We start from the raw sequence: 24829 nt of genomic DNA on the forward strand, positions 1-24829 counted from the left end.
CACAGAGGATGCGCTCCAGGCCTCCGGGGCGCCCCACCCCCCCTCAGAGGAGGTGGCTGGTATCCATTTTAAGACTTCTCCAAAGCCAAAACACCACTCAGGCCAGAAGCTGGGGAAAACTCCCAAGAGGCAGAAGCCAACAGTGGAAAGACGGGGAGCTGCAGGGCAGACAGTGCCCGCCCAGGCTCCCGCAGGTTAACACGGCCTAGTTTACATGGCCCCACGGGTCACAGGCTAGCAAAGGAAAGCAATTTCTTCCGCTTTCCTCCCTCCCTTTTTCCACTGCAGCCAGAAAGGGGAAACAAAAGCAGGCCTCGGACCCACAGTCAGTCAGCCGATGCTGCCTGGGCACCCCCCAAATTCCTGACCCAAGCCAACATTCCCCCAGTTACATCCCTAATGCTAATCCCCATCCGGGGGTTGGGGGAGGTCAAGAAGTAGCCAGTGAGTGCCCCATTCCACTTTGCTCTTCACCCTGACCTCGGATGTTTCTGGGCTCTGGAGGCCTACGGAAAGCTCCCCGGCCCCCGCTGGGTCACATGCAGCCAGTCGGCTTCGGAGCGGCCAGAGGCCCGGGGTTCAATGACCCTCGAGAGCCTGGAAGTCCCTCCTGGGATCCAACTTGAATCCCTCCAGCTGCAGAATGCCAGTCTCGGCAACCCCAGCCCTCCCTGGGCCACTCGCTAATCTCACAAAGGCCGGGGGAGGAGGAGGCGAGACCCGTTACTCAACTCACCCAGTGATCCAAGCACCAGCCAGTGAAGGCTGGACCAGAACAAGTAAACAGAGGGAGCTCTGTGCCCGGGGTGGGTGGGGAGGCCCCCCTCGGGGCCGGGGGAGGGAGGCCGGAGCCAAGCCTGCTCACACCGGGCTGCGGCCCACTTCTAAGAAAGGAACTCCCCGTAACAGGAAAGACAAACAGGGGCGTTGCCGGGCATTCACCCGACCGTCTCCTGCCCCTATTCTGGCAGCGGCAGCAAGGGGCATAGCCCATGGAGGGACACGGCCCATGGAAGCCACTCCTACCTGCTCTCCAGAAACTGGTGGGGGCAAAGGGAGGGCGGGACCAAATCCATTGACCCCCGTGTCCCGCTGGAATTGCCAACCTGGGGGCCTGCCCCATCCAGTCCAGGGCTGGGCACTGGCCCCACTTGCTAACCGCCCAGTTTCTGGGCCCAGGAGGGGTGGCGTCGTCAGTGGGTAGGAGGAGCTGAGTGGCTGCATGGCCCCCAAACCATATGTGAACACTCCTGAGAGCCGACCACTCACATGGATCTGAAAAGCTGCTTCCTGGCCCTGGAAACCTCCAACAGGAGCCCACCCACCATAAGAGGCTGCACCTGCGACCCAGCTCTGCGCGTGCTCAGGGTCCCCACGTCCTCGCTGACGGCAGCAATGGAGGCAGCGAGATGGCTCCCCTCATCCCACTGGGGCTCAACTGAGACGCGGAGACCCCGAGGTCCCCAAGGATGTTGTGGCAACAACCTCCTCCACCTCTCCTCAGGTGACTCCAAGCCCATTTCGGAGCCTTTCTGAAACGATCCTGGATTATTAACTGACTCTCACAATCTCCAGGTGCCCCAGGGACACCCAGCCTCACACAAACCTTGGGAGAGGAACAATCTGTCCTAGGGGGAGGTTCCAGTTTCATCTATTTTAGGGTCTGGGTAGCCTCCTCGGGGAGGGGAGTGAGGGGAGGGGAAAGGGAGGCTGGAGGGAATGGACTGGAAAAATCATAAGGCTGCAGAGATGGTCTGGACTAGGAGGAGAAACCTACCTAAATGACAAAATGGGCCACTATGTCGAGAAGACCCAAGTGCAGATTTTGGGGACAGGAAAACCCAGGGTCCAGGCCCCGACCAATCATGGAATCAGATCTGGAAGGGAATCAGTGTCTCCCTCCTGTTTAAACTGTGAGCCCAATGCGGGGCAGGGACTGTGTCCAACCTAATTCAGTTGTACCTACCCCAGAGCTTAGTACAGTGTTTGACTTTTTTTTTTTAAAAAAAAAAGCCCACCCAATCCCCAACTAGACCAGAAGCCCCTTGAAGACAGGGTGTCTTATAACTCCCCTATATTCTCCTCTTGCCTACTGCAGTGCTCTACTTCCAGTAAATGCTCAATAAGTACCGCTGATGTATTGACTGGTCCCCCCTCTTCCTAGCCAGGACCACCCATAAACCACCTTTCTTCTTTCCTTCAGAGGGTAAGAATCCATGACCTCTGTCAGAACCCGTCCAACCTCATAAATCGTCATGGTTCTAAAATGCCACTTCCTTCCTAGCCCGCAGGGGAGCCAGCTGTCCTAGCCCTGACCCCCTAAAGGCCCACCAAACCCGCGGAACATGCTCAGGACTGGATAGCATGGGGTCCCGCTCCAGACAAAGCCACGGGCAGGAAGGTCCACACTGCAGTGCCCAGGTCGTGACCACTGCCATGTATACGCACCCAACTGGGTCTGTCAGCCCACACTGTCCCCTGACACCTCAATGGGGCTCAACCCAAAACACCCTGAGAAAACCCAGGTTGAGGGCAGCACTCGAAGGCTGGATCCAGGAAATCCCTCCCTGCCCCTTAAGTGTGGACTGCTGTGTGAACCCGGGCTTCAGGGGATGATGGGGTGGGGGTGGGGTGGCAGCGCTCCCCCAGGGAACCACACTGGCAGGATGGGGTGCAGGGGGCCTGAAGGAATAGATGTGTGACTATTGGGGGATAATAATAATGATGGCATTTGTTAGGCATTTAATATGTGCAAAGCACTGTTCTAAGCGCTGAATAATGATGGTATTTGTTAAGCACTTACTATATGCCAGGCACTTCTAAGCCCTGGGGTTGATACGGGGTAATCAGGTTGTCCCACATGGGGCTCAGAGTCTTAATCCCCATTTTACAGATGAGAAGTTAAGGGACTTGCCCAAAGTCACACAGCTGACAAGTAGCAGAGCCAGGATTAGAACCCATGTCCTCTGAGTCCCAAGCCCACGCTCTTTCCACTAAGTCACGCTGCGCAGGGCGGGAGGCCGTGGGGTTCTGCCAACCCTGCGTAACTTCACACCAATGAAAGCTTACTGGCTTGCATCAGGGGTGAAGCCGTACAACTTCCCGAAGGCAGGAGACTGGACCAGATGATCTTTTGATCATCCCACTCCCACTTCTGGACTCTCAGCCCAGTTTCCCTGCCTGCAACACACCCGGTGCAGCTGCCAGTCGGGGATGGAGGCGGCGGAGGTCAAGGTCAGACCCCAGAGCCGAGGGCAACCATTGCAAGCATCCGCCGAGCAAGCTGAGCTTGGGCCTCAACCAGAGCAGCGATGAGAGGAGCTGGGGGTGCGGGGACAGCCAACCGCCTGCCCCAAAGAGAACGTGGCAGGCTGGGAGCCTTGAGCCAGCTGGCAGGACAGCTCAGATACCCATCTCTTCCCCACCCCTGCAACCAAACCCCCACCACCTCCTCCCCCTCCCGCTCACGACCCCTCCGCTCTACTCTGGTTGCAGCAGCTGCCACCCACCAAGGGCACCTTCCAGATCCATGGGCACGTACCCCACACCTGGGTTGGTGGGTAGGGGAAGGGTGACAGGGCAGGCAGGGCGTCACTAACACTCACCTCCAAAGTTCGCCAGACGCCCGATCCGTGTGACGGGCACTTTGCGCTCCCGAGCACGTTCGCTCAGCTACGGGAGGAAAAGGAGACTCAGGTCCAAGTGGAGGAAGAGGCAGCGGCGAGCAGGCACCCGAGGGGAGCCCACCCGACCCCGGGGGAGCCCCCAACACAGCCTCTCCACAGCTCTGTCAAAGCTGGGACCAGCCACGGCCGCTCAGCCTGCACTCATGCACAGCCCCTGCCTCCGCTGCTTCCTGGGCCGGCGGCAGCTCATGGTCCTGGGTCATTTGGACTTCCCCCGAGGGAGAACCCAGCCCCAAGCTACTGACTGACATCAATGATAATACCCAGTCCCAAGCTACTGACTGACATCCATGATAATCATGACCGAGATACTGGGGAAATGCCAAGGGTCAAGGGCTGTGCTAAGCGTTGGGGTAGACAGAGAAAAGTGAGATCTGACCCAGTCCAAGCCTTCTGTCTCAGGGGGAGAAGGTGAGTCCGTGCAGCTCCTGGGGCCTCCGCCTGCCCGCCCACTGCCCTTCGCTCAACTCCCACCCTGTCACTCACCATCTGCTTGTGAGGCTTGTTTTCGCCACGCGCCTTGGCCTGGCGGGCTTTCTCGATGTCCTCGGCAGTGAGCCCCCCCACGGGCGTCTGGTCCTGGTGGAAGAACCTCCGGGACCCAGCAGAAGCTGCCAACGGGCCGCCTAGGGCCCAAGCGTCGATGGGCAACTTCCCGTTCAGCCTTCCCGGTGGGGGGCCCTGGGCCCCGGCCCCGCCAAGAGGTCCTGGGGAGGCGTAGGTCGGAGCCGGGCCCGGGCTGTCGACCTGACCTGGGCCGGAAGGTGGAGGAGAAGCAGAGGAGGAGGAGGAGAAGTCCGCTGCTGTGCCTGCCGGCTCCAGCCCTGGGAAGAGGAACTCTGAGTCCGGATCATCACTCATCTCAGAGTACACCTCTGGCTGCTGACTTCCCAAATCCTGGAGGAAACATGGTCACGGTGTACATGAGTGGTGCGGGAAAGGGAGCACAGAGCCCCGGCCCTTTGTGAGGGGCTTTAAGAAGAGCTTCCCAAAAGACCCCTTCCCTTCCCACTGCAATGACCATCCACGTTGTCTTCACAGAATGCGCGGGCAAAGTGCCTCTCCCAGGGAAGTCTTGTTACGATGCCCAGGGTTTTTTTTTTACAGATGGTCATCTGGTCCAACCCTCTGCCTCTGGGCAGGATCAAGTAAAGTGCTCCCAGACAGCTTGGATCCCTCTGCTCTATTTTCTGTCATCTCCAGGAAAGGAGTTCCAACCCCTCCCACTCAGGAACCCATTTTTAGGGTTTGAACGTTTCCCGCTGTGAGGTGAGCCACAGACAGCATCGCAGTTTCCCAGCCCTCGACCCGACAGCCCAGAGAGCCCTTGGGCCTGCGGCTTCCGAGCCTGCCCCCAGCCCACAGCACCCCAAAGAGGACACACACAGGGCAGGACGTGATCTGAGACCTCATTTTCGCACGAGTGTGGTGTCGTTGCTGTACCTGTGCAGTTACCCCAGTGGGCTTCTGGGACTTCTAGTCCCGGCAGCCCCCTGGAACGATTGCACAGATGCAAGGGTCTGAGATGGCAACACCTCTCCAGCTGCCATGGGGGTCCCTTGGCCTGAACCAGCCCTAAACGGGGAGCCTGTAAAGGGGAGGGGGGAGGAGAGTGATGAGGATCTGTGCCAGCCCGACAGCGTTGGGACCCATGGGCTGGGTCCGGTCTGAGCAGGACTCTCCTCTACCTGCAAGGCAACATGACACAGTGGGTGGACCAGCCACCCAGGGGCTGAGATGCAGACCCAAGACCTGGAGGGAACAGCCCCGGAGCCCAGCAAATTCCACAGCCACCTTACTTCTTTCTCAGGTTCTAATAATACACCTCCCAACAACCCCCCAGGGACAAAAAGGAAACAGCCATCGTGCCTGCCCGCTCTCCGAGTGCCACAGAGGTGCTGGAGTCTGTTCGAGGTTGTGGTGCGCACTGGGAACGAGGACAGCTGTCAGATCCCAGGGAGAGTCTCAATGCAGGTTCCTTCCCTTTCAACCCACTGCGTGTCCTTGAGCAAGGAGCCCTCAATCCCTCCACACTTACACAAGGGACCCATGTGGCCCAGGAGGCTCGGATCAGGCTGCGCTACAAGCTGGGGAATCACCAGGCTGCAGTCCCAGGACTAACCGGTAACCCCTTCTGTACCCAAGCGGGACAGGGAAACGCCAACGGCGGCTACCTCTCCTCCCTGGAAGTGAGGAACCCGAGATCCCAGAGGATTCACCCTCACCTGCGTTTCGCGACCACAGTTCCCTCTCCAGACACTCCCCCCCGTCTTTTCTCCAGGCTCTTCTTCTGCCGTCCACCCACCTCTGACCGTGAGAATCCCTCAGAGCTTGGGTCTGGGTCTCCGTCTCTTTTTACTTTACACTCACAACTCCCATCTCTTTGTGGATGGCTCCCAAAAGCCCACCTCACTCTTGGGGTCTCGTCTCCCTGCCGCCCCCAAGGCAGCCTGGACGGCTGCTTCGGGGAAGTGGGAAGAAACTAGCCATCAAGCTGATGGCTGGAAGGAGCTGGGAAATCTGGGTGGCTTTCAGGAGGCCCAAAACGTCAAGGACCCCTTAACCTCACCCCGGGTTGGGCCGAGCCAAGCTCGGGTGGCCCGATTGCGTGGGTGAACCAGAAACAGATTTCACAAGAGAAACAGCCAGTGCGATCCCATTCGCAGCCGAAATGCTGTGGCTCTCGAATGGGTTGGCTGGGCCGTGGTGAGCCCCTCAGACCGTCACCACCGTCTTCCGCTGGCTCTCGTGGCTCTAGGTTCAGGGAGCTCAAGCTCTAGGAGGAGGACTTTCTGGGTCAGGCTTCAGCACAAAAGGGGGAAAGGTTTTTGTGTGTCAATGGGTACTGGCTAGGACGGCGGGAGCAGGGGAGAATGGAGAGGTTTGCCCAGTGCTTACTCTGGCTTCTGAGTGATGGCAAAGAGAACAAAGACCAACTCCCACCCTGGGAGGAAGCCCAGACAGAGCTTGGGCAGAGGATTAAAAAAAAACGAGGGGCCGGCCCCTGGGCTGTGACCTGGTGGCCACAGGAAGTAGCCCGGGGCTAGGAGCCTATAAACACTAATCCACTGTTCATTTGGCCCTCAATCAGATCCGCCCTCCTGGGTTGGACCACAGAGTCTGGAGTGGGAGCGGGGGCCGTCAGGGCACCCACCAGCCCCCTCGCCCAACCGCGGGCCCTCCCCAGGTCCCAAGGCGGTGGCGGCCGAGCTGGCTCACCTGCACCTTGCCCATGGCCGTGCTGAACTGCTCCTCGGCCGTGTTCTGCAGCAGCCGGACGGCAGCGATGGCCTCTGCTCCCAGGGCGATGTGCTGGAGCTGTGTCTCCAGGATGGCCTGGCTCAGCTTGGCCAGGCCCTTGATCACCATGATGGCGTCCCCCAGCATGGCGCACCTTCTTCGAGGCTGCAACATAGCAAGGGGCGAGCGGGAGGCGGTCAGACTCGGGACAGATATACGGACACAGACCTGCAGACCGGTGGGCAGCTCTAGCCAAGGGGCGGCGGCCCAGCACCCTCCCAGGCGTACGGTGTCAGCTCCTTGAGGGCAAGGATCTGCCTACTAACTCCACTGTTCTCACCCAGGTACTCAGTACAGTGCTCAGCCCTCCCGTGGCAGCCGCTCAAAGCAAGAGCCAGGCTCCCTGACCTCCTGATTCTCCCGAGATGGGAAAGAGACTCAGCGGCTACACCGTTCATCCTCTCCTGGAATCCAGATTGAACCCAGGCCCCTATGAGGAAGGCCCGAAGGGAAGAGTCTGGACGTAGGAGTCAGGAGATCCAGAGCTAGTCCCCGCTCTGCCACTGGCCTGCTGGGTGACTAAGGGAGAGCTCCTTACCCTCTCTGGACCCTAGTTTCCTCATGTGTGAAATGGGGATAGGATCTTGGAGCCTTGTGTCGGGCTGGTATTGCGTCCCATCTAATTATCTCCTCTCTACCCCAGTGTTTTACATAGTTTTTGGCATTATTTCTTTTATTTCTTCTTTAGATTTAAATAGCCAATGACGGCGGGTGGACAGACAAAGTTCTTGCCAATGAGGAGAGAGAGAGAGAGACCCCCAATACAGTTTCCCTAATCTACCCTAAATGGAGGGAGCACATGGCCTATGAAGACATCACTCAATCGATTAATGGTATTTACAGAGCATTTACTGTGTTCAGAGCACTACAATAAATTCCTGGGAGAAAACAACAGAGTTTGTAGTCACATTCTACCCTGCCCAAAAGGAGCTTGCAGTCTAGAGGGGGAGACAGACGTCAAAATAACTTACGGGAGAGGGTGGGGTGAATATCAAGTGCTTAAAGGCTACAGATGCAAGGGCAAGGGTGGTGCAGAAGGGAGAGGGAGAGGTGAGGAAAAGAGGTTTCTTACCCCCATTTTACAAATGGGGAAACTGACTCTCAGAGAGGTTAACTAACTTCACACACAGCAGGCCAGTGACAGAGCTGGGATTAGAACCCAGCTCTCCTGACCCCCCAGGCCCATGCTCTTTCCCCTAGGTCATGCTGTCTCCCCTCATAAGACCAGTCCTTTGAACTCAGCTAACTGGATCCTACTGGGCTATGGCACAAATTCAGCCCTGGTACCCAAGAGCAGGGAGACCCAGGCAACTGAAATCCAAGAATAAACCAAAAATCCTCATCTCACCCACTTAGCCTTCCTCCTCCGCCCTCCCATCTCCCACCGGCTCCTAGAGACCCTGCAGGGCTAACACCGAACAGCTTCCTCGTGGCTGTTTGGACTCCCCGACGTGGAAGAAGTCAAAAGAAGAGCAAAGGTCAGGAAAGGAAAAGGTGTATGACGTAACGTGGGTTTTCAGGATGGATCCTCTTCTTCTCCATGGTCCTGTGGCCTGATGCTGCAGGGTTACAGACATTCCCCAAGTATTTATAGAACCGCTGACATCCAGTTGATCAACTTCAGTGTCTCTGACGGCAAGTTGAGAAATCTCGATGGCAGGTCTGAAAATATCCTAACTCGCTATCAACTGCCAATTTATGAACAAACAACACCCCCTTCCCTAAACTCACATACGCTCTCCCCGACCTGAACTCCCGCCCTCACCAGGCCTCCCTCTGACCCCCAGAGGGACCAGTAGGACCGCCCTCCTACTTAAACTCTGAGCCCCACGTGGGGACGGAGACTGTGTCTCACTCGGTTAACTTGTATCTATCCCAGTGCTTAGAACAGTGCTTGACACATAGTTAGTGCTTAACAAATACTATTATTATTAGTAATTAGTAATCATATCTCTTCTATGTATAGACAAAAATTGCAAAAAAAAACAGGCTGAGGGGCAGGCCAAGGGACTTATTATTATTACTACTACTACTAACAATAATAGTACTTCTCTATCCCCACCCTCTCAGCTCTCCCTCAACCCCTTCCCCCTGATCTCCAGCCAGGGTCAGGCCTGGTTATGAACAACACAGTTCTGGCGGGAGACATCAGGCTGATGGACACTTGCACTGGTTCAGCGCTGCCCGGGGCCGGAGAACCCCAGTGAAGCTTTGACCCCAAACAGTCTGGGGTAGAAAGCCAGGGAGGAGGCGAGGGAGGGGGCGATGGAGGAAAGAGAGAAAAGAGGGGAGGGGGAAGCATTCTCTCCGCTTTATTTATGGAAACTGATTCACTAAGTCTAAATATCTCCCTCATCTCATATGCTCGTCCAGGAGCGGTCAGACCAGTGTGGAATCCCAACCCGGCCAAGATTTGAACCTGAGGTGGCGGCCAGTCTGGTGGGTGGGGGGGAAGGGGGAGGCAGCCGCTGCTTCGTGGAGGGCGGGGGGGGGGAGGAGGAGGGGAGCCAGAGCAGTCAGTGACAGAAATAAACAGTCATGTAAAACAGCCATTTTTCACTGACACAACTGCTTGGGCACAGTTCGTCTCAGCCTAGCCCCGATGATGCCAGGAACTGAGAAACTGTATACCCACTCATACCTAGAGCATTAGTCTGAAGAAAAGTCTGCAGCTGGGATTTCATCTTCCAGCCCTAGCCCTGACTTCTACAACTACGGTATTTGTGAAAAACTTACTATGCACTAAACGCTGGGGTAGATATAAGGTTATGCCATCCTTATGGACCCTGGATGGCCACAAATGGACCCATCCACTTAAGATGTGTGGAACAGGGCCCAGCACTGGAGACGCGGCAAGCTCCTCCTCCTCCATAAACGCCCAGTCAATCAACGCTACCTCTTGAGCGTCCACTCCATGCAGAGCATTGCATTGAGTGCTTGGGAAGGTGATGATGCAATCTCCCATCAAGAACATCAGACTTCAGGACCAAGAACCTACACAGAGGAATGGATTCCAGAGCTAGTGGCTGGCCTGGCGCCCCTCGTGCGCTCCCATGCCTGCCGGTGGTGTTCCCTCCCGCTGGGGTGCAACAACTGAGGAGGCGGACAGGGGTGCTGCAGCTTGCAAAGTGCCCCCAGAGGGTTTCTCTTCAGTGGGACCCGTTACTGACTCAAAGCGGAGGCAGCGGGTGCTGCCACTGGGCCAGGGGCACTGTGACCCGGAGGCTGGTGGCCTCAAGAGCCACCTGAGTGACCCAGTTCTCTCAGGATTGCTACTGCTGGACCAGTCCAGCTCGCCGAGGGCCTCGGGGAGTCCTTGGGTCACAAACCTTCCAGGCTGATGGCCCAGCTCAGCCCCAGCAGGCACCGCCTTACCTGCATCGCCGAGATGAGAGGCCAAGAGGAGGAAGATCTGATCCTGCCCTCTGAAGGCTCACAGTCTAATACTCATGGAGAGCCTCCTCTGGCGGGGCGGGGCAGCCCCTAAAATCTACACAAAATGCAGGGAGAAGACAGCACCCTGAGAAGCAGCTGAAATGTGAGGGTCTTTGGATCCAAACAGAGGCACAAGTAATGATTCAATCTTACAGGACAAAATACTCAACCAAAAGGATTTTCAATCCTCCCACACTAAGATGCAACTAAAAATATTGCCAACATTCAGATGGAAGGGGTACGGTGTGGGGGAGAATTTTGAAATTTTAGTACGACTGAAATACCCTAATACTAAAATCAATTTCCAAACGCATGTTCATTTTGCCTCATCCAAATGTAGATACTATGACCTACTCACATCGTGCTTCCGAGTAAGCAGACAAAATCAAAATCATGTCTCTTCTGTCTATGTATAGAAACAAAATGCAAAAAAAGAGGCTGAGAGGCAGGCCAAGGGACTTATTATTATTAATACTAATATAACAGTATTTGTTAAGCACTCACTATGTGTCAAGCACTGTTCTAAGCACTGGGATAGATACAAGTTAAATGAGTGAGACACAGTCTCCGTCCCCACATGGGGCTCAGGGTTTAAGTAGCAGGGTGGACAGGTACTGAATACGCATTTTACAATTGAGGAGACTGAGGACCAGAGAAGTTAAGTGACTTGCCCAGGTCATACAGCAGGCAAAGTGGCAGAACTGGGATTATAACCCAGATCCTCCGACTCCCAAATCTATGCTCTTTCCACTAAGTCACACTGCTTCCCAACAGGGACCAGACTTGGGGGGAGCCTGGAGGTGCTTGATGTGTCTGGCTCCAGCAATTCCACTGTCTATGGAAGCTCCACCAATTCCTATTCTGTAAGAAATTTGCTCAGAAAAGAGATTGAGGTTTGGAGAGAAATAGATCCATGGGTGACGGGGTCTTCTGTTCAAGTCAACATGGGATGAATTGCTCTTGTCAAAATGCAAATTACTGACTCCTGGGATCACAAGTTACCAACCTGCAGCATCTCCTGAGCGCCTGCTGAGTGCTGTAAACTGTCCTCCACCCTTTGGGAGACTATACACAGGAGAGAGGCCCTCACTTCTGCCTGCCTTTAAGGAGCTCTCGACACAGCAGGGGGAGACTGATAAAGGTGATTTGCAGGCAGTAAAAGCCAGATGAAGAACAACCATAAAGCAGGAGCCACTCCAAATGCAGCTACATGACTGAAGAGGCAGATGAACGTGTACATGCAGATGTACATAAGTGCAACGGGGGTGGATGGAAGAATATTTAGACCTTGGAGAGGGGCGACCATGGAACGTTCGATTATTAGCATTCAAGAACATTTTCCAAAATGTCTGACAGGTTTGCTGCTCAAATTGCCTTCAAGGCTCTCCTAAAACCACTTCTCCCCCTGGAGATCTTCCCTGATTACTCTCTCATTTCCCCACTCACAGCAGCCCCCACCCCATAGCATTCACGTATAGATCTTTATAGCTTAGTTCTTCCTCCTGTCTGTAATTTATTTTATGATGATAATGATAATGGTATTTGTTAAGCGCTTACTATGTGGGAAGCATGTCCTCTAGACTGTAAGCAGCTCACTGTGGGCAGGGATCATGTCTGTTTATTGTTGTATTGTACTTTTCCAAGCACTTAATACAATGTTTTGCACACAGTAAGCACTCAATAAATATGACTGACTGTCCGTCTCCCCTGCTAAACTTTAAGCTTCTCATGGGCAAGGATCCTGTGTTCTAGCTCTCTTGTACTCTCCCATGTGTTTAGTACAGTTCTAGGTCGTCTCTCCCCCCCTCCTACTTTACCTCACTGATCTCCTACCTCAACCCAACCCACACCCTCTGCTCTCCTAATTCCAATCTATTCTCTGTACCTCAATCATACCTATACTGCCACCGACCCCTTGTCCACATCTTCCCTCTGGCCTGGAACTCCATCCTCCTTCATATCCAACAGTCCACCACTCTCCCCACCTTCAAAACCCTAAAAGCACATCTCCTCCAAGAGGTCTTCCATAACTATAAGATCCTCATTTCTCTACCCACCTCCCATTGCGTCTCCTATATATTTGGATAGGAACCCTTTAAGCACTTGATATTCACCACACCCTCAGCCCCATGCGTCTACCCACACTATTGCATTGTACTTTCCCAAGCACTAAGTACAGTGCTCTGCACACAGTAAGCTCTCAATACTACTAATTGATTGATTGATTGATAGGCCTACCTGGGTGGTGAGAATCATGAAACTATAATTACTGTGATATTTACTCTGATCTCTTTTGTTGTTTTTCTGGGGGATTTTACTGTTTCACTTATCCTTGTATGTCACCAACCCTTCCCCCTCATTCTTAATTTTTATTTTCATTTTAAATGGTACTTGTTAAGTGCTTACCATGTGCTAGGCACTATACTAAACGCTGAGGTACATACAAGCTAATCAGATCAGACACAGTACACGGCTCAGAGTCTTAATCCCCATTTTACAGGTGACGTAACAGGCACAGAGATGTTAAATAACCGGCCCCAGGTCACACAGCAGACAAATGGTGGAACCGAGATTAAAACCCAGGTCCTTTGGACTACCACATCCATGCTCTAGCCACTAGACCACAGTGCTTCCGTCCACAGTGAACCCAGGGGTCAGAGACATTATCTAATTTTGTCTATGAATTTTTCCCAGCACTTAGGTCCATTCTAGAGGTTTTACTATATCTACCACTACTACAGCATCAGACCCAATAAAAGCCCAGATTTACATTCCCATCTGAGCAAACAGGAATACTAGTCACCTATCAACAGTCTGTGTGCAGGGCACTGTACTGAGTGGTTGAGAAATACAATAAAGTTGGAAACCATGATACCTGCCCTCAAGGAGCTTACAGTCACAACTTGAGGACCTCTCCTGCTAGAACAAATTATTTCTTGGCCCTACTGGAAGCAGGTGCCAACAATGCTGCAGACCTGCCTTGAGGAGTTATCGAAGTTTGTTGGGGGGTTTTGGCGGGGGGTGGGGGGTGTTCTTGGTTAACCACATGTGCATGCTATTTAAAACATTTGCTACATAAATTTGTATAATGAATTTAAGAAGCCACAATTCCAAATATGGAAAATAATAATAATAATAATGGCATTTATTAAGCGTTTACTATATGCAAAGCACTGTTCTAAGCTCTGGGGAGGTTACAAGGTGATCAGGTTGTCCCACGGGGGGCTCACAGTCTTAATCCCCATTTTACAGATGAGGTAACTGAGGCCCAGAGAAGTGAAGTGAGTTGCCCAAAGTCACAGCTGACAACTGGCGGAGCCAGGATTTGAACCCATGACCCCTGACTCCAAAGCCCGTGCTCTTTCCACTGAGCCACACCGAAAATCATGAAAATCATGAAAAAATGAAAATCATCTTTTAATATACTCTATTGTAAATGAATTCATGCTCAATAGCCAGGCCGTGTCAAATACAACATACTCTGTGGATGCTTAAATCCACCAACGCAGTCACACCTCAGGACTGACTCTCTCTCCCACTCTCCCTCTCTCTCTCAAAAAAGTACCACCTATACAATGGGAGCAACAAAGACATCGAGTGATGGACTAAGTCACAAGGAAGGATGGTGGCTCACTGTCTTGCCTGGAAAAAGATTAATAATGACACTTACTAGGTTCCAGAACTGGAGTAGACACATGATAATCAGGTGAGAGCCAGTCCCTGTCCCACACAGGACCACAGAAGGAAAGAGGGAGAGAAGGTGAAGAAACAAGAAACAGAAGCACAGAGAGGATAGTTAAATGACTTCCCCAAGGTCACGCAGCGGGCAAGTGGCCGAACCAGGACTAAAACCTGGGTCCCCTGATACCCAGTGTAGGCCAGGCTACCCTCAAACAGGATGGGAGCAGACACTGTCCAGCTGTAGCCCCCCTGAAGCCTCGGATTCTGAGGAGAAAGGAGCTTGGGGCTGGTCCCAAGGGGTGGGGAGCCCAAGACAACCATGGGCCCGGAGCCCGGGGAGAGGACTCTGGCAGCCCTCGGGCCACGGACAAACAAGGCTCAAATTGTTTCCAAGCCTGCTCTTCCGTCCAGCAGGCCAAACTCAGACCCGGGCCAGGCCGGACCGAGCTGGGCCAGGTCCCAGGGGTTCTAGTGGCAGAGGTGACCTTGAGAACACGTTTTCTGTCTTGCCCCCGGCTGGGAGGCTGGAGCCCCGGTGCCTTGTTTACAGGGATCCGTGGGCAGAGTGTGCTGGAGGTGGGCAGAGCACCCAGGACGGCAGGTGCAGAGGCGAGCAGGTGGGACTGCGCTCCCTTCAAGGGCAACCAGCACATCCTGCTTGAGCCAGAAGCCAAGGGGCAAGAGTAGAGGTGCCGCGTGGTGAAGCCCCAGCTTTATCCACCCAGTGCTGCTCGTCAACACGCTGTGGGGCTAAGGCTGGTGGTGGAGGGAAGAATGGAGACGAAAACTTGAATGTTTGCTGCACCTCTGTCAAACAGTAACCACCCACGGTAAACCCGTGGACTACAGGGCCTCCTGCCTGTGCTTTCCTCGCACCGCCCTCGCTGGGGCCGGGAGCGATGCCAACTGGAAAGCCTGCTGGGCCACGGACCAACCCCCACACTATCTAGCTGGGCTGAACTGGAAAGCACAATTAAGGCACAGCCTAGTGGTACGAGCACAGGGGCCTGGGTGTCAGAGGACCTGGATTCTAATCCCAGCTCCACCACCTACCTGCTGCATCACCTTGCGGCAAGTCTCTTCACTTCTCTGGGCCTCCGTTTCCTCACCTGTAAAATGGGGATTCAATCCCTGTTCTCCCTCCAACTCAGACTGTGAGCCCCACGTGGGGCAGGGACTGTATCCGAACTGATGATCTTGTCTCTATCCCAGAGTTTAGTACAGTGTTTGGTACATAATTACAGATTAGCAGGCTCCCTCCAGGCCCCCAAAGGCCCCATCTTCCCATCCTAGCCTGGGATCCTCAATCGCATTAAGAGGACTTCCCTGGCCACGGAGGGAGCTGGAATCAGGAAGGGGCCCAGACGCTTGGAGACCCTCAGGTGAGAGACCGCAGGAAAGAATTCCCTCCTTCCTGTGTCACTCCAAGGGGCTGGAGGGGAAGGGGAGAGTGGGTACAGGGAAACAGGAGGGCAGGCGGGTGATCAAAGAGTGCAGATAACAGGAAGTTGGAACACGGGGTCCACATACCAGGAAGTCCTCTGCACTGCCTCTTCCCACCCTGTGTTTGTACACGATATGGAAACACAGCTTTTTTAAAAATATTTAAGTGCTTCCTATGTGCCAGGCACTGTGCTGAGTGCTGGGATAGATACAAGCTAAGCAGGTTGGACGCAGTCCATGTCCCACATGGTGCGCAGTTTAAATCCCCATTTTACAGAGGAGGTAACAGGTGCAGAGAAGAGACTTGCCCAAGGTCACGCAGCAGGCAAGTGGTAAAAAAGCTTCTCCCCTGCTCTGTCCCCCACTTCTTTCTACCCCGACAAGAAGCGGGGAGGGGCTAGCTGGGCTCACCAAGCTCCTTAAGAGACCATGAGACAGAAACCATCCGGCCAACCAGGAGAACCATGTCCTGTTAATTCCTATTACTGGGGGTCAGGGGGCACCAGGGAATGCCTTTGGGCACAGAAGTCTCACACCACTTCCCCTTAGTAGACAGGGCACAGGGTTAGGGTGGGAGAGAAGGAGCAGCAGGGATCCCAAAGACAGGAGGCAGGGAAGAACAACCGCTTGTGGCCACCCAGGGGGACGAGCGGTGGCCGTGCCCGCCTAGTTGTGAGCAGGGAATGTGCCTGCTAGATTGTATTCTCCCAAGCGCTTAGTACAGTGCTCCGCAAACAGTAAGCACTCAGTAAATACAACTGACTGACTGACTACCTGGGCCTTCAGGCTACCAATAAGACAGAATGCCTTTGGAGTCTAGCTGGCAGCTGCCGCCGTCACTGCCACTCGCCAGGCAGTTGCTGTTCGAGACGGTTTATTTTGGGACGCGTCAGTTGGGGAGTGGTGTGGGCCCAGACCCCTTCTCTGCTTCCACAAACAGCAGGACGGGGGCCCCGACAGAGAGACCCCAATCAAAGGGCTCCCGGGGGCAGGGAGTAGGTGCAGATGTATGGCGGGGGGTCCCCTGGACTCTGACAAGAAATAAGAAACGCAGCACATTTTGGACAGGATAAGGCAAACGAGAAGCTGTTGTTTTTGAGACCAGCTTGGGCACTTTTTTTTTCCAAACACATGGTGGCAATACAGCTTTCCTCCCTTCCCCCAGACAAGTTCTTCCCCCTATCTTTCAGAAACACTTTCCCAAAGAAACAGTTAAGAAAATTAGGTGGACTTCTCCGGGCAAGGACGCTTGGACACTGGCAGAAGACACCAGGGGACTAGCTTGGGGCCGGGTGCCCAATCAATTGATAAAGTCTTGCTGATTGACCACTGGCAGGCACATGCTGGGACCAAAGTAAGCCCGGAAGAGCCCCACAGGTAACCTGTTTGTGGACCGGGGATGGCACCAGCCCCAGGGCCAGGTGCAATCCTGGCAGGGCATGCCCCAATGGGCTGGAAAAAGAAACAACCTGCTCCCCGGCCCCCTTCTCACTCCTGTATCACATTACCATTCCCTGGAAGAGTCACTGTAGAAAGGTCTTAACCGGCATTTCGGCAGAAACACCAGAGCTATTTTCGGTTGCTGCGGTCAATTCAAGAGAGCTCTCCAACCCAAACTTTCTCTCCAACTGGGCACTGCTCTGCTTTCAGTCATCAACAAAAAAAAAAAAAAAAAAAGATGACTCCATGGCCCAAGCTCTTGGAGATTCAGCTGCCAAGTTTGGACATTGCTATCGTATCGGGGAGTGGAGGCTCCGGACCCAAGCCTGCCCCCATCCCGAGCTACCCTAAAGTCATCTAACGAGAGTCAATTCAACGGGCTCGATAAGTCCCATGTGAACCTGCCAATCAGTGATGAAGAATGAATCAGGGACCCAGAATGAGGCATGAGACATTTATAACGCTGTAAAATAGATTCAGTGTGGTGGGAGGTATGGAAGGGGAGGGGGTGAGCAGCAATCGTCCCAATCCATACCAGAGGAAGGGAGCTGAGACCCAGACCCTCAGTGCCTTGATGACTGCGAGTAGGGACTGAGAGCGGGAATTAGGATGCCACTCAGCCAAGGGGTCTCAGCAGGGAGAGGACAGAACGTTGCACCCCCTTATGCCCTCAGCTTCGGAGGTTTATCATGGGTTGGTGCTACAGAGTCCGTCCTCTGCTCTCATACAAAGGAAAGCCGGGAAGAAATACAGTGTAGAATTCTCCCAAAGACTACCTGGCCCTGCTGAAATCAAAGGGATCTACAGGGAAACACCCAAGAAGAGTACCAACCTGTCCCAGCCTGCCTTTGGCACCTAGCTGGACCCACGGGCTGGCTGCCCAACAGGGAATGCTGGAGAGCAGAGATGGCCAGGATGGGCGTCAGACCCACCCAGGGGCCTCCGGCCACTCTATAGAAGCCACACCTACCGGGCCTTTTACTTTTCTGGAGGAATGCAGAACTGCACTGGGGGAGAGGCAGAGAGTTCAAGGAATAGGCAAAAAATGTTACCAGCCAAAGGCAGGAATACAAACTCCCAGGGAGACGCCCGTGGTAGGAGGAGACAAGGCTGTGTTGTTTTTAAAGAACTGCCGTTGAGCGTCCAAGACGTTCAGAGTCCCCCTGGCTCCAGCCTCGAGGTTCAGTGTTGTTAAGGAACCTTGTTCCCTCACCACGCCCACCTTTACGGCCCACCTGGGCCTGTGAGCTCGCCAAACGCAAGCCAACGGATCCAAGACATTTCTCTTTTAATGACTACTAAACTTCCTGACTTCTCCAATACCCCTCGCAACGCCAAGGGTGACACCAGGGTCACCCTTCCTAAACCCAAGGCTGAACCTTCCCTGTGCACATGCATGCACGGGCACACACACACACACACACACGTGTGCACAAAGGCTCTCACACATCGCCCTAGGACTGGGGAAGAAACCTTAGCCCAAAGCCTCTCCCCCACATGTCACTGTTCCAGCCTCTGCCCTCTGTGCCGATCTCAGCTTGGAGCCCCTCTTTCCACCCACCCAGGCATCATAGCCCTGGCTGATGGACTGACAATTCCCACTTGAGGAACTAAAACCGGTTTTCCACCCAGCTATTTGCCCAGAGAAAGTAAGGGTACAAGATGGCTGCAGAAAAAAAAACACAATTTCACTTTCTGACTGTCCCATCTGGGGGAAGAACTTGTAGGGTGCTTTTTGAGGGGGGTGCTCACTGGCTACTCATTTTTCTATCATTCATTCAATCGTATTTATTGAGTGCTTACTGTGTGCAGAGGACTGTACCGCTGGCGGGATCAAAAAAGGGCAGGGCTTTCCAGATTGCGGAAGCTTTTATAACCCACTAGGGAAATCTTATCACCTTGTGAATTTAACCACCCTCACCCAACTCCCATTCCACCCACAGAGAAGAGAGCTCCTTCCAGGACTTCAAAGCCCCTGGGCAAGCTGACTCACAATGGAGACGCCCTCCACTAGTCCACCAATCAATCATACTTATTAAGCACTTACTGTGTGCAGGGCACTGTACTATGTGGAAGAATATAACATAACAGTATAACAGACACATTCCCTGCCCACAACAATAATAATAATAATAATAATAACGAGCTTAAAGTCTAGAGGAAGACCAGGCTTGCATTCCAATGGCAGCTGCGATGGCTCGGTGGCTTCACGAGGGTGATGAACACTGTCCCAAGCCCTGTGGCAGAAGAAGTTTTGCTCCTCCCTGTCCCACCTGTCCCTCTACCTGGGAACCTTTCTGGCTGGAGCTGCTGTACGGTTTGATTCCTAACTTGAGAAAAACGGGGGTTGAATGAACCCCATCGGGTAGCTCTTGCTCAGACACCCACTCCAGTCTCAAGTCATCCACTTGCCCTTGCAGAACCCACAGCTGATGAGACCCTGGGCATTTACTGAGCATTTAATGTGTGTGGGGCACTGTACTAAGCGTTTGGGAGAATGCAATATAGCAGAGTTGGTAGACACGTCCCCTGCTCACCTCAAGCTTAGAGTCCAGAGGGATAATGGCTGAATCAATCAATCAATCATTCGTATTTATTGAGCGCTTACTGTGTGCAGAGCACTGCACTAAGCGCTTGGGAAGTCCAAGTTGGCAACATATAGAGACGGTCCCTACCCAACAGTGGGCTCACAGTCTAAAAGGGGGAGACAGAGAACAAAACCAAACATACTAACAAAATAAAATAAATAGAATAGATATGTACAAGATAAATAGAGTAATAAATATGTACAAACATATATACAGGTACTGTGGGGAAGGGAAGGAGGGAAGAAAGGGGAGGTGGGGGGGGGGGGGCAGGACCCAGTGTCAGATGGATTGGGGCGGGCCTAGTTCACTCTCCATCCACAAAGGATTACCTTGGGTCTACTCCAGTGCTTAGAACAATGCCCAGCACCTATACATGCTTAACGAATACCATAACAAAAAAAAATGGGCCTCCAGAGTGGAGCAGAAAAGGTCAAACACAGAAGGGGTGATCGGGGGGAGGGTAAGGAAGATGGGAGACTCCTGAATGAGAGCAAAATGACACCCCCACTCCCCAGGGCAGTGCTCTCACCTGTGGAAACCAGGGAGGGGCCTTCAGCGTAGCTTAATGGAAAGAGCACGGGTTTGGGAGTCGGAGGACGTGGGCTCTAATCCCGGCTCTACCACTTGTCTGCTGTGTGACCTTGGGCAAGCCACTTAACTTCTCTGTGCCTGTTACCTCATCTGTAAAATGGGGATTAAGATTGTGAACCCTATGTAGGGCAACCCGATCACCTTGTATCTACGCGAGTGCTTAGAACAGTGCTTGGCACGTAGCAATAATAATAACAGCATTTGTTAAGCATTTACTATTTGCCAAGCACTGTAGTAAATGCTTAGCAAATACTATCATTTATAAGTGTTATTATTATTATATATAATATATTATTATTGTGAGCCCCGGAAAGCTCCACCTTCCTCTCTGCAAGACCTCCGGGGAGGGAGACTCCTCAATCGCTCCTGGCAGTGTTCCAGGGTTTTGTCCCCCTGCTCTCGATTAGCATGGCTCAGTGGAAAGAGCCGGGGTTTGGGAGTCAGACGTCGTGGGTTCTAATTCTGGCTCCGCCTCAATAATATTAATAATGTTGGTATTTAAGTGCTTACTATGTGCCAAGCACTGTTCTAAGCGCTGGGGTACGTACAAGGTAATCAGGTTGTCCCACAGGGGGGCTCACAGTCCTCATCCCCATTTTACAGATGAGATAACTGAGGCCCAGGGAAGTGAAGTGACTTGCCCAAGGTCACAAAGCTGACAAGCGGCAGAGCCGGGATTAGAACCCATGACCTCTGACTCCCAAGCCCGTGCTCTTTCCATTATGCCATGCTGCTTGTCGTGACTTTGGCCAGGTCGCTTCACTTCTCTGTGCCTCAGTTTCCCCATCTGTCAAATGGGGATGAAGCCTGGGAGCCCCACGTGGGACAACCTGATGACCTCGTATCCCCCGCGGAGCTTAGAACGGTGCTTGGCACACAGCAAGCGCTTAACAAATACTGTTATTATTATTATTATGAATCGGCCCATTGGATGTATGGAGTGCTTACCGTGTGCAGAGCACTGTGGGAGGCGCTTGAGACAGCACGATGGGTAGACGCGTTTTGTGCCCCCGAGGGGCCTACAATCAATCAATCAATCGTATTTACTGAGCGCTTACTGTGTGCAGAGCACTGGACTAAGCGCTTGGGAAGTACAAGTTAGCAACATATAGAGATGGTCCCTACCCAACAGTGGGCTCACAGTCTAAAAGGGGGAGACAGAGAACAAAACCAAACGTACTAACCAAATAAAATAAATAGAATAGATAGGTACAAGTAAAATAAATAAATAGGGTAATAAATATGTACAAACGTATATACATATATACACAGGTGCTGTGGGGAAGGGAAGGAGGTAAGATGGGGGGATGGAGAAGGGGACGAGGGGAAGCCCATCCGTCTGCCCAACGGAAATCAATCAATCAATCGTATTTATTGAGCGCTTACTGTGTGCAGAGCACCGTACTAAGCGCTTGGGAAGTCCAAGTTGGCAACATATAGGGACAGTCCCTACCCAACAGTGGGCTCAGTCTAGAAGGGGGAAACAGAGAACAAAACCAAACATATTAACAAAATAAAATAAATGGGATGTGTACAAGTAAAATAAATAGAGTAATAAATATGTACAAACATATATACATACAGGTGCTGTGGGGAAGGGAAGGAGGTAAGATAGGGGGACGAGGGGAAGCCCGTCCGTCTGCGCAACGGAAATCAATCATCAATCGTATTTATTGAGCGCTTACTATGTGCAGAGCACTGTACTAAGCGCTTGGGAAGTACAAATTGGCAACATCTAGAGCCAGTCGCTACCCAACAGCGGGCTCACGGTCTAAAACGGAAAGCGTCGCCCGGAGAGGCCCAATTAATAGGGGTGAGGTTTCCGCGGCCCTGTCCCCGGCCCGCCCGCCCGCCCGGGGGTGGGGGGTGGGGGGGCGGCCAACGGCAGAGGCCGGGGGGTGTCCCCCGGGGCGCCGCCCCCCGCCCCAGCCGGGCGTTTCCAGCCCCCGGCCCGGGGCCTCGACTCTTACCTGGGCGTCGGGGGGCCGGTGGGGGCCGGTGGGGGCCGGTGGGGGCCGGTCCGGGCCGGGGGCCGCCGCCTTCCCCTCAGTGTCCCGGGCCGCGGGTCCCGGGCGCGAGAGGGTCCCGACCGCGCAGCCTACCGCGCGGGGGCCGCGGCGCGTGCAAGGCCCGTGCGCCTGCGCAGCCGCCAATCGGGGCGAGGGGCGGGGGCAGCGCTGCCCAATGGCGAGGAGGCTCGCCCTGACAGCACACCCCCCAACCCAAACCCAAACACAAACACAACCACAACCACACACACACACACACACACACACACACTCTCACACACTCTCTCCCTCTCCCTCTCCCTCTCCCTCCCTCTCCCTCTCCCTCTCCCTCCCTCTCCCTCTCCCTCTCCCTCCCTCTCCCTCTCCCTCTCCCTCTCCCTCTCCCTCTCCCTCTCCCTCTCCCTCTCCCTCCCTCCCCCTCCCCCCCAACCCAAACACAGACAGCACCCCCAACCCCCCCACACACACAAACACACACACACACACACACTGACAGCACCCCCCCAACCCAAACCCAAACCCAAACACACACACACACGCACACTCTCTCTCCCTCTCCCTCTCCCTCCCTCTCCCTCCCTCTCTCTCCCCCCAACCCAAACACACACACAAACACACACACACTGACAGCACCCCCAACCCAAACCCAAACCCAAACACACACACGCACGCACACACTCTCTCTCTCTCTCTCTCTCTCTCTCTCTCTCTCTCCCTCCCTCCCCCTCCCTCCCTCCCTCCCTCTCTCCCCCCCAACCCAAACACACACTGACAGCACCCCCAACCCCCCCCCACACACAGACAGCACCCCCCAACCCCCCCCACACGCACACACACACTGACAGCACCCCCCAACCCACACACACGCACATACACACACACCCCTCCGTCCGTCGGTCGGTCGGTGCCTCTGTTTCCCCGCTACCCGCGGCTGAGGGAAGGGCTCGTGCGGGCTGCCCAGGGCCCAATCAATCATCAATCGTATTTATTAAGCGCTTACTGTCTGCCCATCCGCCAAGCGAGCTCTCTTTCTTCAAGGCCCTACTGAGAGCTCACCTCCTCCAGGAAGCCTTCCCAGACTGAGCCCCTTCCTTCCTCTCCCCCTCGTCCCCCTCTCCATCCCCCCATCTTACCTCCTTCCCTTCCCCACAGCACCTGTATATATGTATATATATCTGTGCAAATTTATTACTCTATTTATTTATTTATTTATTTTACTTGTACATATCTATTCTATTTATTTTAGTTTGTTAGTATGTTTGGTTTTGTTCTCTGTCTCCCCCTTTTAGACTGTGAGCCCACTGTTGGGTAGGGACTGTCTCTATATGTTGCCAACTTGGACTTCCCAAGCGCTTAATCCAGTGCTCTGCACACAGTAAGCGCTCAATAAATATGACTGATTGATTGATTGCAGAGCACTGTACTAAGCGCTTGGGAAGTCCAAGTTGGCAACATATAGAGACAGTCCCTACCCAACAGTGGGATCACAGTCTAAAAGGGGGAGACAGAGAACAACCAAGCATACTAACAAAATAAAATAAATAGAATAGATATGCACAAGTAAAATAAATAAATAAATAGAGTAATAAATATGTACAAACATATATACATATATACAGGTGCTGTGGGGAAGGGAAGGAGGTAAGATGGGGGTGGGGGGGGCGAGAACAAGTTAGCAACATATAGAGACAGTCCCTACCCAACAGTGGGCTCACAGTCTAGAAGGGGGAGACAGAGAACAAAACCAAACATATTAACAAAATAAAAAGAATAGAGATGTACAAGTAAAATAAAAAAATAGAGTAATAAATATGTACAAACATATATACATACATACAGGTGCTGTGGGGAAGGGAAGGAGGTAAGATGTGGGGGGAGAAGTACAAGTTGGCAACATATAGAGACAGTCCTTACCCAACAGTGGGCTCACAGTCTAAAAGGGGGAGACAGAGAACAAAATCAAACATACTAACAAAATAAAATAGACTAGATATGTACATGTAAAATAAATAAATAAATAAATAGAGTAATAAATATGTACAAACATACATACATATATACAGGTGCTATGGGGAAGGGAAGGAGGTAAGATGGGGGGCGGGGTGGAGAGGGCCCTGGCCCAGGGCCAGGTGGGACGGTGGCTGGGAGAAGGCCGTGCCCTCCAACCCGCCGGAGGCCGGAAATGTGGCACATGGTGTCTTCCCTGGAAAGCAGCCGTGGCTCCATGCGAAGAGCCCGGGCTTGGGAGTCAGAGGTCGTGGGTTCCAATCCCCAGCCCGCCGCTTTTCAGCTGGGTGACTTTGGGCAGGTCACTTCACTTCTCTGTACCTCATCTGTAAAATGGGGATTAAGACTGTGAGCCCCACGTGGGACAACCTGATCACCTTGTATCCCCCCTCAGCGCTTAGAACAGTGCTTTGCACGTAGTAAGCGCTTAAATGCCATCATTATTATTATTCTTTGGGCCTCAGTTACGTCATCTGTAAAATGGGGATTAAAAGTGTGAGCCCCACACATGGGACAACCTACCTCGTACTCTCCCCCCACCCCAGCGCTTAGAACAGTGTGTGGCACGTAGTAAGCACTTAACAAATGCCACCATTATTTTTATTTTTGTTATTATTATTCATTCCGTCGGGACTGGGGAGCCCTTCTG

The 24829-nt window shown here is 53.3% G+C and overlaps 1 protein-coding gene across 1 annotated transcript in view; it reads right to left on the bottom strand.

Moving 5' to 3' along the window:
• COQ8A (coenzyme Q8A) overlaps positions 1-22151 on the bottom strand; it is a 35009-nt gene extending 12858 nt beyond the window's left edge. Inside the window, exons 1-4 of the mRNA XM_038761119.1 lie at positions 22135-22151; positions 6906-7091; positions 4173-4583; positions 3606-3672 (exon numbers count right to left, since the gene is read on the bottom strand). Coding sequence (XP_038617047.1) covers positions 3606-3672; positions 4173-4583; positions 6906-7073 — 646 coding nt within the window. The 5' untranslated portion in view covers positions 7074-7091; positions 22135-22151. The remainder of the gene's footprint in view (positions 1-3605; positions 3673-4172; positions 4584-6905; positions 7092-22134) is intronic.
• Between the last annotated feature and the right edge of the window lie 2678 nt (positions 22152-24829).

Source organism: Tachyglossus aculeatus, chromosome 19, assembly GCF_015852505.1.
Source record: "Tachyglossus aculeatus isolate mTacAcu1 chromosome 19, mTacAcu1.pri, whole genome shotgun sequence".
Lineage (NCBI taxonomy): Eukaryota > Metazoa > Chordata > Mammalia > Monotremata > Tachyglossidae > Tachyglossus > Tachyglossus aculeatus.